Source organism: Cygnus atratus, chromosome 9 (assembly GCF_013377495.2).
Source record: "Cygnus atratus isolate AKBS03 ecotype Queensland, Australia chromosome 9, CAtr_DNAZoo_HiC_assembly, whole genome shotgun sequence".
Taxonomy (NCBI): Eukaryota; Metazoa; Chordata; class Aves; order Anseriformes; family Anatidae; genus Cygnus; species Cygnus atratus.
Window position 1 is genome coordinate 25,241,651 of NC_066370.1, and position 14,180 is coordinate 25,255,830.

Sequence of the window (14,180 nt, forward strand, 5' to 3'; positions counted from 1 at the left end):
ACAGACAGAAGAAAGAGGATCTCTGAGCAGTTCACTGCTGTTAAGATGTGCTGACTCTTCCCCTCCTATTAGACTTTTGCAGGAGCTGTGCAACAGTCCGTTTTTCATCATGCTGTCCGTCAGCACGCTCAGGCTATGGGATGTAGATTTCTTTCCCCTCCCTTACAAATTGCATAAGTAAGGCACTTCGAGTCTATTTCTATCGACTCTCTGAATTCCAGGACCAGGAATTTTAATTGCGGGTTGGTTTTTTTTGTCTGTTTTGTTTTAGTTTGTTTTTTAAGAATTAAAAAAAGCGCTCGATGTGTTTACACGAAGGTGAAATGACGCGGGCCGCCAAAGGAAACGAACAAGGAGGAGGGCAGCAAGAGGTTAACACCGACGTTCCGGGGGCCTTTGTCGGAGTGACACCTAGTGGGCTGAATCTCGCTTCGCTCTGAACTGAGGGTGAGGAGAGCAGGAACTCCAAGGTGCAAACCCGCTGAGATTAAACAAATACTCTGTTAAAGTCTCTCTCCACTAGGAATGCTCAACAATGACCGAATTCCGGCCACGCTGGTTCCTGCAGCTTTAGGTCAGGAGGGCCTCCAGGGAGCGGCACGTGCTTCGTGCCATAGCCTGGGAAAGCAGCTGGGACCCCACCGCCCAGCGCCACCGGGGTCCTGTACCCGCCACAGCGGTTCCCATTCTGCACTGCTACTGAGCGGCACCTTTCGAACCTAGGCCCACGCCATGAAACAACAAAGGTTTATCACAAAGCAGAGACAGAAAAAAACGGTAGCGGTCACACTCAGGGCAAGAGTCTCTGGGGAAGTTACCTTTCTAGGTGGAGGGTCTGTTCCTGCAGCTGCATGTTCTAAAAAGCTAAAAAGGAACAGCTCACGGAACGCCAGCGCTGGGTGACGCACCCTCCTTTATTCACCTCAGCGACCGTTGCAGCTATTTTCCCTCTTCCTAATGCAGAGAAGCGCAACTCAGACATTCTCCCCTGCCTACAGCGTCTCAGAATTCCTCTCAAATTCATACCCAGGTCAGGAAGCCATCCCCTCAAGCTGTCTGGAAAGAACACTGGTTCAAGACCAGCCCACGGCCTGTCCCTCCAGCTGTGACAGCTGCGCTGTTTTGGGGGCTACGCTCTAAACCCCACCCGAGAACAGATTTGTCTGAAAAATAATACAGCCAGATTGTCTCCAGTTTTAAACCTCAGACTTCAAAGAAAACAAAAAAAAACAAACAAACACAACACAGCACAGAGAGAACTGAAAGGCTTCTCATCCACCTATTTCACAGAGACAGCAGAAGCCACTCAGTTTATGAGCGCCATGCCTCTTCACTCAAAGGAGGTCTTCCTTTCGTATTTCAGCAATCCCCCATCAGCTGATCCAACTTCAGAGCACTCACCCCTCACTGCATGACAAACTCCAACACCTCCAAGTAAACACGGGGATTGTGGAATACGAGAAGGGTTCTCTTTTCGACAAAGAGGGTTTTTTTTCCCCGGTCTTAACTACAGTGAAGCTTTTTGCTCTGCTCTAATTTCGTTGTTGGACACCACAGAATCGCAGACTGGTTTGGGTCAGAAGGGACCTCACAGCCCGCCCAGATGGGGTCCCAGAAGGGTCCCCAAATCCCTGACAAAGCCTAGTCCGTTGGCTCTGGAACGAACGCCGTTCAGAAGTCAGGCTGAATGCAGGTGTAAAGGTGAAAACTGAGCGGTTTAAGACCGTGGAATTTAATTCCCAGCTATCAAGCACCGCGGGTGTAAGAAGCACAGAAAATCTGTCCAGACTTCTTCTAGCCAGGATGAGGAGAACACACAATTCCCCCTGAGAATAACAATAAACAGCTGCAAACTGTCACAAAGCTTTTAGACCAGATCTACACTGTTCTCAGTTTTGGTGAGTTACTTCAGTTAAAGCAGCAGAGCAGACAGACTCTGCCTTCCTCCCCACGAATGCCCGGCTCCTTCCACCCCGCACTGCCCAGACACCAATTACACCCCAGATATTCAAGCACTGACCTGCTGGAGACCCGTGAGATAACGGGAACCGCCACGTCGCCAGAGCAACTCCGCATTACACCACTGGAATTTGCTACTGGAGCTACAAAGGCGCTGCAGCTCCCCAGCCCCAGGGCACCTACTCCTAGCGCTGCTACGGTGACGGGAAGAGCCACCACAAAACTCTCCTGGTCCTGTTCCCGACCCGCCTTGAGGCTGCCCCTGCCTGCGCTGCCTCACAGGGATTGCCCCTTCTGCATGTTAGGGATTCTCTCAGGATTCTGAAACCTAAACGAAGAGATGGCACAAATCAACCAGCTGAAAAACCAAACAAACCTAGGAATACGTCGTGGAGTCGTTGTGCTGCAGCCTCAGGATTATTTTCCCATGCACCCTAAGCACGCAGACTGTCAGAATCCGATCAATAACACACACCAAAGTCAGACGGTCAGACCGATGACAATCGTTCTCAGACCCCGGGACATTCAGATTCCTGTTAGCACAGGAGGTAACGAACACAGCTTTGCTGAGGAGCAGACTGGTTCGGTGCTTATCAGCTGCCTGGCAGAGTCTACTTTCCAACCTGACACCAACGTGGCTTTGAGTCTGTACTTCGCACAGGGAAGTGGAGGCAGCAAAACAGGCAGAACAAACCCTGCTGGGAAATGCCTCTGCCCAAATTTACAGCTTTTAGCTTAGTCCAGCTGAGTTTTAGAAGCGTGAGAAGCAAAGATAAGCCCCGTGTTTCCAGAATACGTACCACTCCTTCTGCGTTCTAATATGAAAATTGGTAAGAAACGTTCTTCATAACTTACAAGGCTGGCAGTACCAATATTTGTGTTAGCAGAACAAGTTTCACTTTGGGAACAAGAGCCATTGCTCTTCAAGTCATACTTCATCTTAACGGAGAGCCAGATGGGCACCGGGCAGACTGCGTTCTGAAATGCTACCGTGCTGCTCACGTAAACCCAAACCCAGAACGGAAACTTAATTACATTCCACCGCAACGCACATTTACCCAGATGAGTGGAGGAAGAAATCTGTGCAGAAACACGGGCAACAAGCCGGAATCTTAAAACAATCTTACACGTAATCTGTCCTGCGCTTTCCAACTACTTTTGACAACTCTAACAATGCACTTCAATATGGAAATTCCTACAATATTGATCAAATGGCGACGTTACCCACTACACATTTAGTTTTAAAGGGTTTTACAAACAAGATTGTCAAGAAAGTCCCGCGCAATACACACGTGCATGCTTAGAAGGTTAAAGCCCTTGAAACAACCGTCCACTAAAATGCCTCTGATGACCTCAACTTCCACACAGAAAAATATTTAATTAGGACAGTCTGAATTCCCTTTCTGTTACTTTTAAGCAAGTTTATCTTTTCTCCGTTTTTAGACGGCCACAGAAATATTTAGAAATTAAGAAAGCGCAGCTCAAATAGTTTAATCCAGCTAGGTGTGGGAGCCACCACCGATTGCTCAAGAGCTGCAGCGAACAACAACGCCAAAGGACAGCAGCCAGAGCTCCCCGGGCCGCCACCCCGAGGCCCCCTGCCACACGCTCCCAAGCGATGGGATTCCTGTCAGCGGTCGGAGACCCGTGACAGCAGGGTGCCTGTGCGCGGGTGGTGCTGCCACCTGAGCGACGAAGAGCAAGGGGGTGGATGAAGGGGCAAGGCGGGTCCCAGCCTCTTCGCGGGGGCACAGCACGCTCAGTACTCACCGCTCGTTCTGCTGGCGCTTGGCGGTGTTGTGCTTCATCTCAGCAGGTTACTGCGCTTCACCTCATCGGGGTCACTGTGCTTCACTTCACCTCATCAGCTTGTGGGGCAGCCCGGGGGCCCTGCTGCAGGCACAATCCCGTGCCACGGAGGAAGGGCGGCCCCAGCACCAGGCGCGTTCCTCCCGTCGCTCCCTGCAGGTAACAACACAACGCTGGTGATGTTCTAACTGCGCGCCGCGCTCGGCGTGCACCGCGACGCCACCACCGCATTCAGTGAGAGGAGCTCGGTCCGGGGCCGAACAGCGGAGCCCCGCTCCGCCTACAGACGTTTTGTACGTCTCTTCTTCGTTATAACGGGTACGCGCGGTGACACAAACCCACCTCGTCTCCAGCTGCCCTGCCCTCCTCGTGCTGCGCACCTGGGGGCCGCGAGGCGAGGCGAGGTGAGGTGAGGTGAGGCGAGGCGAGGCGGGGCTCCTCTCTCCGCACCGGGGGCGCCCTCAGCCCGGTCCCGGTCCCGGTCCCGGTCCCGGTCCCGGTCCCGGTCCCGGTCCCGGTCCCGGTCCCGGTCCCGGTCCCGGTCCCGGTCCCGGTCCCGGTCCCGGTCCCGGTCCCGGTCCCGGTCCCGGTCCCGGTCCCGGTCCCGGTCCCGGTCCCGGTCCCGGTCCCGGTCCCGGTCCCGGGTCTCCGCATGGGCCCGGCCCCGGTCGGCCCCGGTCAGCCCCCCTCCGCCGCCGGAAGTCCCCTCGGCGAGTCCCGGAAGCGACGGGTCCCGCCCCGCCCCGCCCCGCCCCGCCGCGCCGCGCCGCTCCGTGTGGTGAGGCAGCCATGGCGCCCAGGGGCGGCCCCGGCGGGCGGCAGCAGTCGGAGGAGGACCTGCTGCTGCAGGACTTCAGCCGCAACCTCTCGGCCAAGTCCTCCGCGCTCTTCTTCGGCAACGCCTTCATCGTCTCCGCCATCCCCATCTGTGAGCGGCGCGGGGGGCAGGCACCGGCACCGGCACCGGGGCTGGGCCGAGCTGAGCCCGGGGAGCGGCGCCCCCCCCCCTCAGGGCCCTGCCCGCGGCCCGGCTCCGTCCTCACCCCCCCCGCCCCCCCCCCCCCCCCGCTGCCGACGTGGCGGCCCCGGGCCGGGCTGGGGGCGGAGGGGGGGGCTGCGGGGTGCCGGGGGCTCCGCGCGGGGCGATAACGCGCTAATGGTGCCCGTTGTTCGTTTCTGAAGGGCTTTACTGGAGGATATGGCACATGGATCTCGTCCAGTCCGCCGTGCTGTACAGCGTGATGACCCTCATCAGCACCTACCTCGTGGCCTTCGCCTACAAGAACGTCAAGTTTGTGCTCAAGCACAAGTAAGCGCAGCGGCTCTTGTCAGTTAATTCGTCGCGAAATACGTTTGCGTTGTTTTTATGAGTGAGAACGTGAAACGTTACTCTGAAGAGCTATTTTATGTAGAAGTGGGAAGATATCCAGCACTTTGTCTTGCTTTTTGCTGCCTTCACAATTCATTGCATTAGCTGCTGAATTGCATTAACTTACACCGATACAGATCTTAAGCTGTGACGGTGTGAGGGGGAAAAGTGACAACTGCAGCGTTTAACCGTGACCTTCGCTTCTTGACTGCTTTTCCGTTGGAAGTCCTTGATGGGAGTTTAAGGTGTGACACCAAAATGTCCACTCACGCTTTTCCTAAAGCTGTTGCCTGTTACCGCGAGGCTGGTAACTTCAGCGTGGGGGAGAAAGGCACATGGATCGTGTACTTGCCAGGCTTCTTTGGTACCCATAAATCCTAATTGGTTTCTGTTACCTCCCCTGTAGTTACGGAATAGACCAGCCTTGTCAGCCAGCAGCACAATGAAACAGCAGAACTGCCCTTGGTCTCAGTGGGTATTGCCACAAACCCCATTTGACGAGCACTGCTCCTAATTTAATTACTGCTTATTGTTCCTTTAGCCTGGCAAAGCTGTTCGGTATCTTGGCTGACTTTTAATCTTCCCTGTAAAATGCCACTTCCTGTAGTCGCATTTTTTTTTCATTTTGCAACTTCAACAAAAATCGTGTTTCTTACAGGGTGGCACAGAAAAGAGAAGACGCTGTTTCCAAAGAAGTCACTCGTAAGCTTTCTGAGGCAGACAACAGGAAGATGTCCCGTAAGGAGAAGGATGAAAGGTAACCTCTTGCTGCCTTTCTCTTGTTTTAATAATGCCTGGCATCCTTAAAGCTCCGGGTAGGATATTAGACACTGTTGCTTGGCTGTTGTTTTTCTCTGTAACTAGAAACTTTTTCTTCTGGTAAGTTAAATTGTTTCCTTTTTTTTATGGTAAGTAGAAAAATTGTTGTTTTTTTTTTTTTCCCCCCGATAAGTAAAAGCTATTTTGTCAGCTTTTTGTTCAGCTATAAATCCTTTCGAATGGTCAGTGAACGGTCTTAAACATCAAAGCTGTTATCAGTAAGGTCCTATAAGGCAGCCTCCCAGTCCCTGAGGTGCAAAGCAAAACACCTTTTAGTACAGGCCCGCTGGTAACTGCCTGAAGGGACGCTGAAGGGTAGGGCGCATGCGACATACGTGGCGTAGCGGACTGCAAGTTCCTGCGGGAGCGCGTTTCCTTCTGCTGCTGCGCTGTGCTGCTCATCGGTGGTTGCCCTTGGCACCCCCAGCGGTTGTGACTGGGAAAGCAAGTGTGCAGATTTCCCCTGTAGTAGCTCCGGCGAGTACCCGGGCTGTGCCCGATGAGTGTCAGACAGCGCCCCGTGTTAGCGTAGGTGCCGGTCAGGGCTGTGTAAGACATAAGGAGGAGAACTATCTTCTCCTTGGAGCAAAAAAGCCACACCTTCCCTTACAGCCCACCGTGCTGTTAGTATCTAACAGACACGAACCTGCGAGCGCTGCTATTTATATAGGGCCGGGTTTGATGCGCATGGAGAGAAGACAAATCGTAAGTAAATAGGCAAGTGCAGAGAATACGCAGGGTTTTGTCTGTAACTGATGAGCTGACGGGTAGTTTCTGCTGTGCTGTCTTCTAGAAGCTGGCTGTGACAAGAGCTGCACGATGTGGTCTGTTACACCTCTGGGTGCCGGTCTCTTCAAATGGTGGGTGTGCTGGGCTATGCCCTGATTTCAGCGTGTGAAATGATGTCTTTACCTGTTCGTAGAATTCTGTGGAAGAAAAATGAAGTTGCAGATTACGAAGCAACAACCTTTTCCATCTTCTACAACAACACCCTCTTCCTGGTCTTGGTCATCATCGCTTCGTTTTTTGTGCTGAAGAACTTCAACCCCACCGTGTATCCTTTATTGCCACGCCTGGAACAACCGAAGCCCTGTTCCTGTTTGTTGTCATTGGTAACTGTATTTATCAGCTGGGTTGCAAGTGGGCCCCGCTGATGGGTGCGGTTCATTTTTAGTACCTTAGCTTAGAAACGCTTGCATGTAAAAAGAGAGAATACAAAAAGAAAAAAAAAACACATCCAAAATCACATAAATGTTTATCGTCTGTCACTAGGTGTTTTAAAGATATTACTTGGGCAATCTACAAAAATTCTTACGGCTTTGCCATTTCAATATTGTAATTATGCAGTAAGGAGGCAGCTCACGTTCTTGTAAAAACACTGTATCGGTGTTAATTGCCGTGTGCTGCTACATTACAGAACTGTTTAGTTTCAGTCAATTTACAAGGTTTTTTTTGTTACTTAAATACTGCTAGAAACACTTCTAAGAGAACAGGTTAAACTTTAAACTTTAGAAGGAGTGCCTTCATTCTGAAGTATTTGATGACTTGCTGATAGCCTTGATGGTAAGCTGTATTGCTAGCTCCAGTGTTGCAGTCCTATTTTAAGTCTACAGAGGAAGACTGCTTCAATTTGTTCTTTTTCATACAACTTCTACTAAATGTTCTGTAAAAAAAAAAAAAAGCAGTGGTATCTTTACATGTGTACATCCTTAACCTTCTTCCTACAGAAACTATATCCTTTCTATAAGTGCTTCATCTGGACTGATCGCCCTGCTATCTACAGGATCCAAGTAGACACAAAAAAACCCCACAGTTCATTCTTGTGGCAGCGTTCAACTTCCACACAAAAGCTTCAGGGAGGAATAGGAATACATGTTTTTATTATGTGACTGCCTGAGGGTCTGGGGGGAGGGTTTCAACAGAAAATTAGTGAATTATACATTTGGTATCTTTGCGTGGTGTTATTCAATAAATGAATCAAATTTTTTTACTTAGCATTGAAAGGAGATGGCGTGTGAGCCGTTATCAGACAGCCTTCCTGAAGCACTTCACGGGTGTGATGATTCTGCAGACCAGTAAACAACACAAGCAGACCATAAGGGTGCTGCACAGCAGTAGAACAGCTGTAGTCGAACCCTGTAACAGAACTTGCCTGTAAATTCGGTGGCTATTGTAAGAGCCAAACTCCATGGTCGTGAAAAGTGACAATCCATCATTATTGTAACTTGCAAAGTTTTAATAAAAAGGAGGCTTTTTGTCATTTAATTTCCTGTATTTCCTTTGTCAGTTTCTGAAAGCGGGTATTTCTGGGGGTAAGCAACGTGCATAGGCTTGTCAACTCTGCTTCCATTAGAGAAGAGGCTTCTACAAGTCAACATGTTTATTGTTTTCAGGGGAAATACTCTTCATTTTTAAGTAACTTTGAGTCAGTACAGAATCTGAACAGCATCTCCTAAGAAAACATTCTTGAATTTGTTTGAATCTTTTTCCCCCATTCATTTCTGAAGTTAAAAATCAAAAAACCTGCAGCTTTTCCTAGCGTGACTTAACTAAAATGCTTCAGCTGGCTTTTTGTAATGGGTTTATCAGGCAATCCTTTTTTTTTCCATGCTATCAGTGAGGCAGCTGTTACTTAAAATGCTAAACACTGCTACTATTAATGGAGCTGTATTTAGTGTAGAAGTCATAGATACTGCTGTTACAAACTTCAATCTGTAGGAAGGAAGAGAAAGCTTATAATCAGATTTAACCTAAAAATTACTTTGCTGATCTTCGTGCTTCAATAAGATTCATCCGCATGTAAAATTTATTAAAGAAGATTCTGAAGTTCAGGAGATAACTGCAAGGCAAGCCAGATAGCGTACGCGGCTTGTAATTTCTGCATAGGAAATGGAAACAGTTCTTTTTTCTACGTAGTCAGGTAACTTTTCAGCTTCGGTAGTTTCCTGGTCTGACTTGCAGCGCTGATCCTAGGGCTAGTGCCCACGAAGCAGAGTTCAGACCACTTACCCATTTAATTTTCAGAAGGAAGGTGACAGTTACTCCTGGCAGGCCTGGGGAGGGGGCCCCGAGCAGTGACAAACCTTGGTACGGGAGGTGCCGGGTGCTCAGCAGCCGCCGCCGCTCGCCGTGCCCCACCAGCCCGTGTCGGACATGGGAGGCCGGTCGCTGAAATGCAGTGGGGCTTCAGGGAGCTGCCACAAGGATGGTCTCATGGGGTTGGTTTCAGGCCAAAGCGTTACGTAGGACCGATGCCTGCTGTAGTGGGCTGACTTCGCTGCAGAATGATTCACGGCTGTTTTCAACGCAAGCCACTGCTTTATCATAACCGGTGTCATCATTGGTAACAGAGCTCCAAGTATAGAATCAGTTGCACAAAATGCTTTTATTGGGTCCAAGCAGAAGTCAAAGTCAGACTGCATTTCTTGATATACAGCAGCTAAGGTCATTTACACATACCACAGCTTATTGGATTAAATACAGGAGAGAACAAGTCAAGTATTCGTATCTGTTCACGTGGCCCCCCCCGTGAGCGCCACACGCGTCGCAGATATCCTGAAGTTAAGAGGAATAGCATAGAAGGGTCCTACGAATACTGTACATAGCTGTACCTCTAGGAATTATGTCCCTAAAGTATGTTTCAGTACCAGTGTGAAGGACTAACCAAAATCTCAGGCGCGCTTGACAAAGCAAACTAATGGTAAAATATGGCGTGGTTCTGAAGGTGGGCAAATTAATAGCGAAATGTTTACTATCAACTGCTGTAAAGGATGAAATGCTCACAAAAGAACTACCTGTGTCTTAAAAATACAATGCATTTACTTATGCCCGATTCCAGAACAAGTTAAAGCAAATGTAGCCTTCCACCAAAATGCACACCTGATTGTTTCTGGTAGTTTTCAGCAGCTATGCACTACATATATCTATAAGTGTCTGTATCCTCAAAAGCTCATGAATATTGAAATTTGCAATAGCTATGTCTACAAGCAGGCAAAAGTAGAGGCAGGTTTCTAGAAAATGCAAAAAACTATTTTACCATGGATTTCTTGGTTTAAAGTTTATATAGAATTAAAATTTTGCAAACAGGAGTTGTTTATCTTAACCTGACATGCATCTGGGGGTTTTTAAACTGTGCTCTTCTGGCTTCTACTTGACGTAATGTCTTAAGAGCACCCCATGGCTGAAATAATTGTCTAGTTAGCAGTCGAGCAATAGAATGTATAACTAATTCTCTGACTTAAGTTCATTTTTCCATTACAAACAAAATCTAAAGCATGTATTCAGCATTAAAAAAAAGCAAATGGAAAATCTGAACTTGCCCATTCTATCTGTTAACCTAACTGAAGAAACTTTATAGTTGAGAATTCCCGAATGTGATTTTATTAAAACCTAAGTTGTATCTGGCTTTTCTTCATTGAAAAAATATATCTGTACATCCTTCTTTAATTACCAAGTACCTGAAGGTTATAAATTATTTTTTGCTTTACATGTGTTTTTCACAGCACAAGCATGAGGTGCTAAGAGGAAAGTAAAAATTAATGAATTCCGTCGAAGGTAAGAAAATACAAGATAGTTCTTGCTTGTGAAGGAGATCAGCTGTGCTTTTAAACTTCACTGCAGATTGGTAGCAACAGCACACGTCTCGAAGGATCCAGTAACAGTAGACACGGAGCAGCAAGCTGCTGACTGATTCTAATGACCGGATATTAACTCAGGACTGTACTTCTGTACAGAGCACTTATTAAACCATGCAGTCCAGGTAATTCATGCATTGCATTATGATCTGTAGTCCTTCTTGCTGTAGGGCTTATTTCCCAGAATATTATCTATTTCATTTACAATATGTGATGTCATCTTTGGAAGAACCTAGGGGTAGAAGAAAGCCAAGGTTTAGTCAAGCTTCCATTAAAGACAGTCGCAGCTTTTTCCAAAATTAAATCTAGATTTCATCAAAGAACGTCTCCTCTGGGGTTGTGTGTGTGTGAGAGACGTATTTGAACATTTATCTAATAACAGTTTTCCTCTAAGGGAAAAAGGTAAAGCAACTTTATGCTGTGAGACAACCGCAGAAATGCTTGTCCTAAACTGTGTGCACAATGCTGCTCGACTGCAGCGGAGGTGGCAGGAACACCAGAGGAAGCTCTTATCTGTGAACAGCAACAGAGGCTAGTTAAGGCCCTTACGGGCCCTGTGCTTTTCTCAGGCCTAGTGCTGAAGACTTAGGGTAGAATATCTCAGACCACTTGCTTATTTCAATTAAGCCTTGAGGCGAGTAGCAGAACAAGCCACTGACCCTGCTGACATCCCCCTCCTGTTGCTGAACACGGACACAGCCGCTGCACAGGGGTGTCAGTCGTGGTGAAGTGCGGTAGGTTTGCCTAATTAATGTGTATAACTAGCACCGTAAGAGGCCTGAAACAAAACACACAGTAGTAAAACTCTTAAGAAAACAAGGGCACTAGTCTCAAGGTATGCCAACGTTGCCTTGAAGTAACGCAGGAGTCAGGCAGGAGCTGCCACGCGGCCGCCGCGAGCACTTGCCTGTATGGCTCCCAGGTTCTCTATCAGCTGCTCCGGGTTGGAAGATCCTAGAAGAACAGAGCTCACCCCCTCGTTTCTCAGACACCACGCTGGGAACAAAGTCACAGGATGGTTAGGAACAAAGGGTTCACTGCACTGCATTACTGCTGATCCCGGTAATTGCCAGAACTTCTGTCTCTATTTGACAAATAACAACAGTATTTTTGGAAGCTGTCACTTCCCAGGTCCCCTCTGAGTCATTCCTAATCCAATTAAACAGGATAGTCACGCATCGTGTCGATACTTCCTTTTTCCATTTTTAAAAGTGCTGTCTTTCGTTCCATCGGGCTGTTCTTCCTCTTCCCACGGAACGAGAGCTGGGGATGCCTGACCTACCGCATCCGCACCAGTCACCGCCTTACGGACTGCTCTTCTCCCGGCCTGGTTCCTCAGTCAGCTACACAATTCTGTCAGCTGAGTACTTCAGGACTACCCGATCCAAGGAAGGCGTGCCCCTAACATCTTCTCACCTGGACCCTTTTATCTGACAAAAGCAGGGAAAGGCACGGCGCCACCACAGCCCCTGCGCTACTGCTTACCGACTGCCAGCTGAGGTAGTGTGCAGCCCAGACGCTCCGCGATAGGCGAGAGGTCCTTCAGCTTCGTTTGCTGCTTTCTTCCCTCTTCACTTACGATTTTTTCTTTCAGCCACTGGTAGCACTGGAAGTAAATTACATTGCAGTCAGGTGTCAGTTTTAATCGACCAAAGTGGAAAGGTAAGGGCAATTATCAGCACCTCTAAAAATCATGTCCAACCCGGGAGGTAACCGGGGGATGAACAACGTGGTGCTCTGCTACCTGAAGCAGTTGTGGCAGGGGGCAGGACGTCGCCCTTAGCAGCCCACGTCCGTACTGCTCGGGCTGTGTGCCACTGAGGGGCTCAGCCTGGAATCGGGACCCCCGCAGCTTTATTTTTGGGCCGCTGGAGCCAATTGCAATTGGAAAAAAGGTGAAATATTGGTCAACTGCAGAAGACTTTTGACACCCCACTTCCTCCCAGCAAACAAGTGAGAGAACATGTGATCTTGTTCAAGGCTTACTGCTAATGTTTGAGATTAGAAAATTAATTAGAAGAGGCTGAGATTTCGGTTCTCCCAGCTCCAGACTTGAAATTCAATTCTGATTCACTGATTCAATTCAGATCCCTCTGGGAAATGATGCCTTCTCAGCTAGTTTGCAGCAAATATTACATATTTTGTTTTGAAAGGTGTACTTTGTTCTGAAAAAAAAAATCACAAATGCAATGAAATGCCACGTTTGAAATTCGTGATGCTTGTTAGCAGGTCAGTGCACACTGTGCCTTTCCTTTCAGCTGATGTACTGGGATTTTCAAGTAGGTGTTCTCCAGCCCTGAGAATAAAGTCAGCCACCTAAGGCAGATGTGATACAGGAGCGGCACAGCTTACGGAAGCTGTGAGAGCTGGCCAAGAGCACCCCAGTGCCCAAGAGCAGGAGCTGAACCCACGGCCAGCCCCGACCCGCTGCCAGCCCAGGGGCCAGAGGAACCGAGCCCGTCCGTGCAGGGCAGCCTCCAGCCACGGGGCTGCCTTTCCTTGGCATCTGCCAGCCCTCACCACAGCAGCACACCCGCTCTTCTGGAGCATGTGAAAAAATACCTTTAGAGCCGCCCTGGAGCTTTCGGGGACCCCGTTGCCGTATTTCCCTGAGATGATCCCGCAGGCCAGGGGAGACCACGTCATCGCGCCCACCCCTGCGGAGAGGGCAGAGGTTTTAGGGCACTGGGGAAAGCAGAGCTGGGTCACAAACTGCACTTTCAGCACAGAGCAAACAACTCCTGCTTATTTGTATGGCAGCTGCCAGTGCTCTTCAGTCCCTTTAAGGGTGTCGAGAGCATCTTCCTGGCAGACGGGGTTTGCTTGTTCTGTATTTTCAAGGGGTGCCCTTGGTGCTCATCCAAAGCCTTACTGTGACACCTGCACGGACCGCGGGGTCTCAGCGGGCAGAAGCAGCCACTCCAATTAACACCCGCTTCTACCAGAGGCACTAAGCCAGGTTTCCTTTAGGCCATTAGCGAGGCACTTGGCTCTCGCTTTCCACCCGCAGCAGGGGCGTGCAGGGAAGGGCACTGCTCCCCTCAGGAGCCTCTGGTCTGACCATTCTTTATTTCTCTCTGAAAATGAAATAGATAAAATGCACGGCCTCAGACTTTACCGATTTTGTGGTACAATTCCGGCAGCTGAACCTCCACTTTCTCTCGTTGGAAAAGGTGGTACTCAGCTTGCTCGCACACGGGCGGTATCATGTTAAACTGCCTGGCCACGGAGTAGGCTTCCTGGAGGAGAGAAACCAAGCAAAAAACCACTGCACTCGCCGAGAGGCTCTCGCAGGACATAACCGGACAAGCCACCCACAGACTGGTCTCCTTGAGCACGGGGGTGCCAGGAAAAGGGACTTTTCCTTACCATGATCTCCATGGCGCTCCAGCGTGACGTCCCCCAGTACATCGCCATGCCCTGGTTTATTACGTGTGTCATTGCTCGGACGATTTCTGCAGGAAAAAAAAAAAAAAGAAAAAAAAAAGTAAGAGAACTCTGCAGAGCCAGATTTATCAGCACCAAACTCACCCAAAGCCACCAGTAAGAGCCCAGCGAGCTGCCAGCACTGCTCCCAGAGCCAGGGATGC

At 49.2% G+C, this 14,180-nt stretch overlaps 3 protein-coding genes across 3 annotated transcripts in view; 1 reads left to right on the top strand and 2 right to left on the bottom strand.

The window, feature by feature from the left end:
• The window catches only part of TIPARP (TCDD inducible poly(ADP-ribose) polymerase), a 30,393-nt gene extending 26,114 nt beyond the window's left edge, over positions 1–4,279 (bottom strand). Inside the window, exons 1-2 of the mRNA XM_035566459.2 lie at positions 4,111–4,279; positions 3,730–3,921 (exon numbers count right to left, since the gene is read on the bottom strand). The gene's annotated coding sequence lies outside the window, so the exon portion shown is untranslated. The remainder of the gene's footprint in view (positions 1–3,729; positions 3,922–4,110) is intronic.
• A 224-nt stretch (positions 4,280–4,503) lies between these two features.
• Positions 4,504–8,221, top strand: SSR3 (signal sequence receptor subunit 3). Its single transcript, XM_035566457.2, has 5 exons — positions 4,504–4,696; positions 4,951–5,077; positions 5,796–5,894; positions 6,879–7,010; positions 7,684–8,221. Exons 1-5 carry the CDS (start codon positions 4,558–4,560, stop codon positions 7,748–7,750), a joined length of 564 nt encoding a protein of 187 aa, XP_035422350.1. The 5' UTR covers positions 4,504–4,557; the 3' UTR covers positions 7,751–8,221.
• Positions 8,222–9,152: 931 nt separating this feature from the next.
• Positions 9,153–14,180, bottom strand: part of KCNAB1 (potassium voltage-gated channel subfamily A regulatory beta subunit 1) — a 33,006-nt gene continuing 27,978 nt past the window's right edge. The window contains exons 9-14 of the mRNA XM_035566461.2: positions 13,960–14,045; positions 13,709–13,829; positions 13,153–13,247; positions 12,076–12,196; positions 11,498–11,586; positions 9,153–10,822 (exon numbers count right to left, since the gene is read on the bottom strand). Coding sequence (XP_035422354.1) covers positions 10,733–10,822; positions 11,498–11,586; positions 12,076–12,196; positions 13,153–13,247; positions 13,709–13,829; positions 13,960–14,045 — 602 coding nt within the window. The 3' untranslated portion in view covers positions 9,153–10,732. The remainder of the gene's footprint in view (positions 10,823–11,497; positions 11,587–12,075; positions 12,197–13,152; positions 13,248–13,708; positions 13,830–13,959; positions 14,046–14,180) is intronic.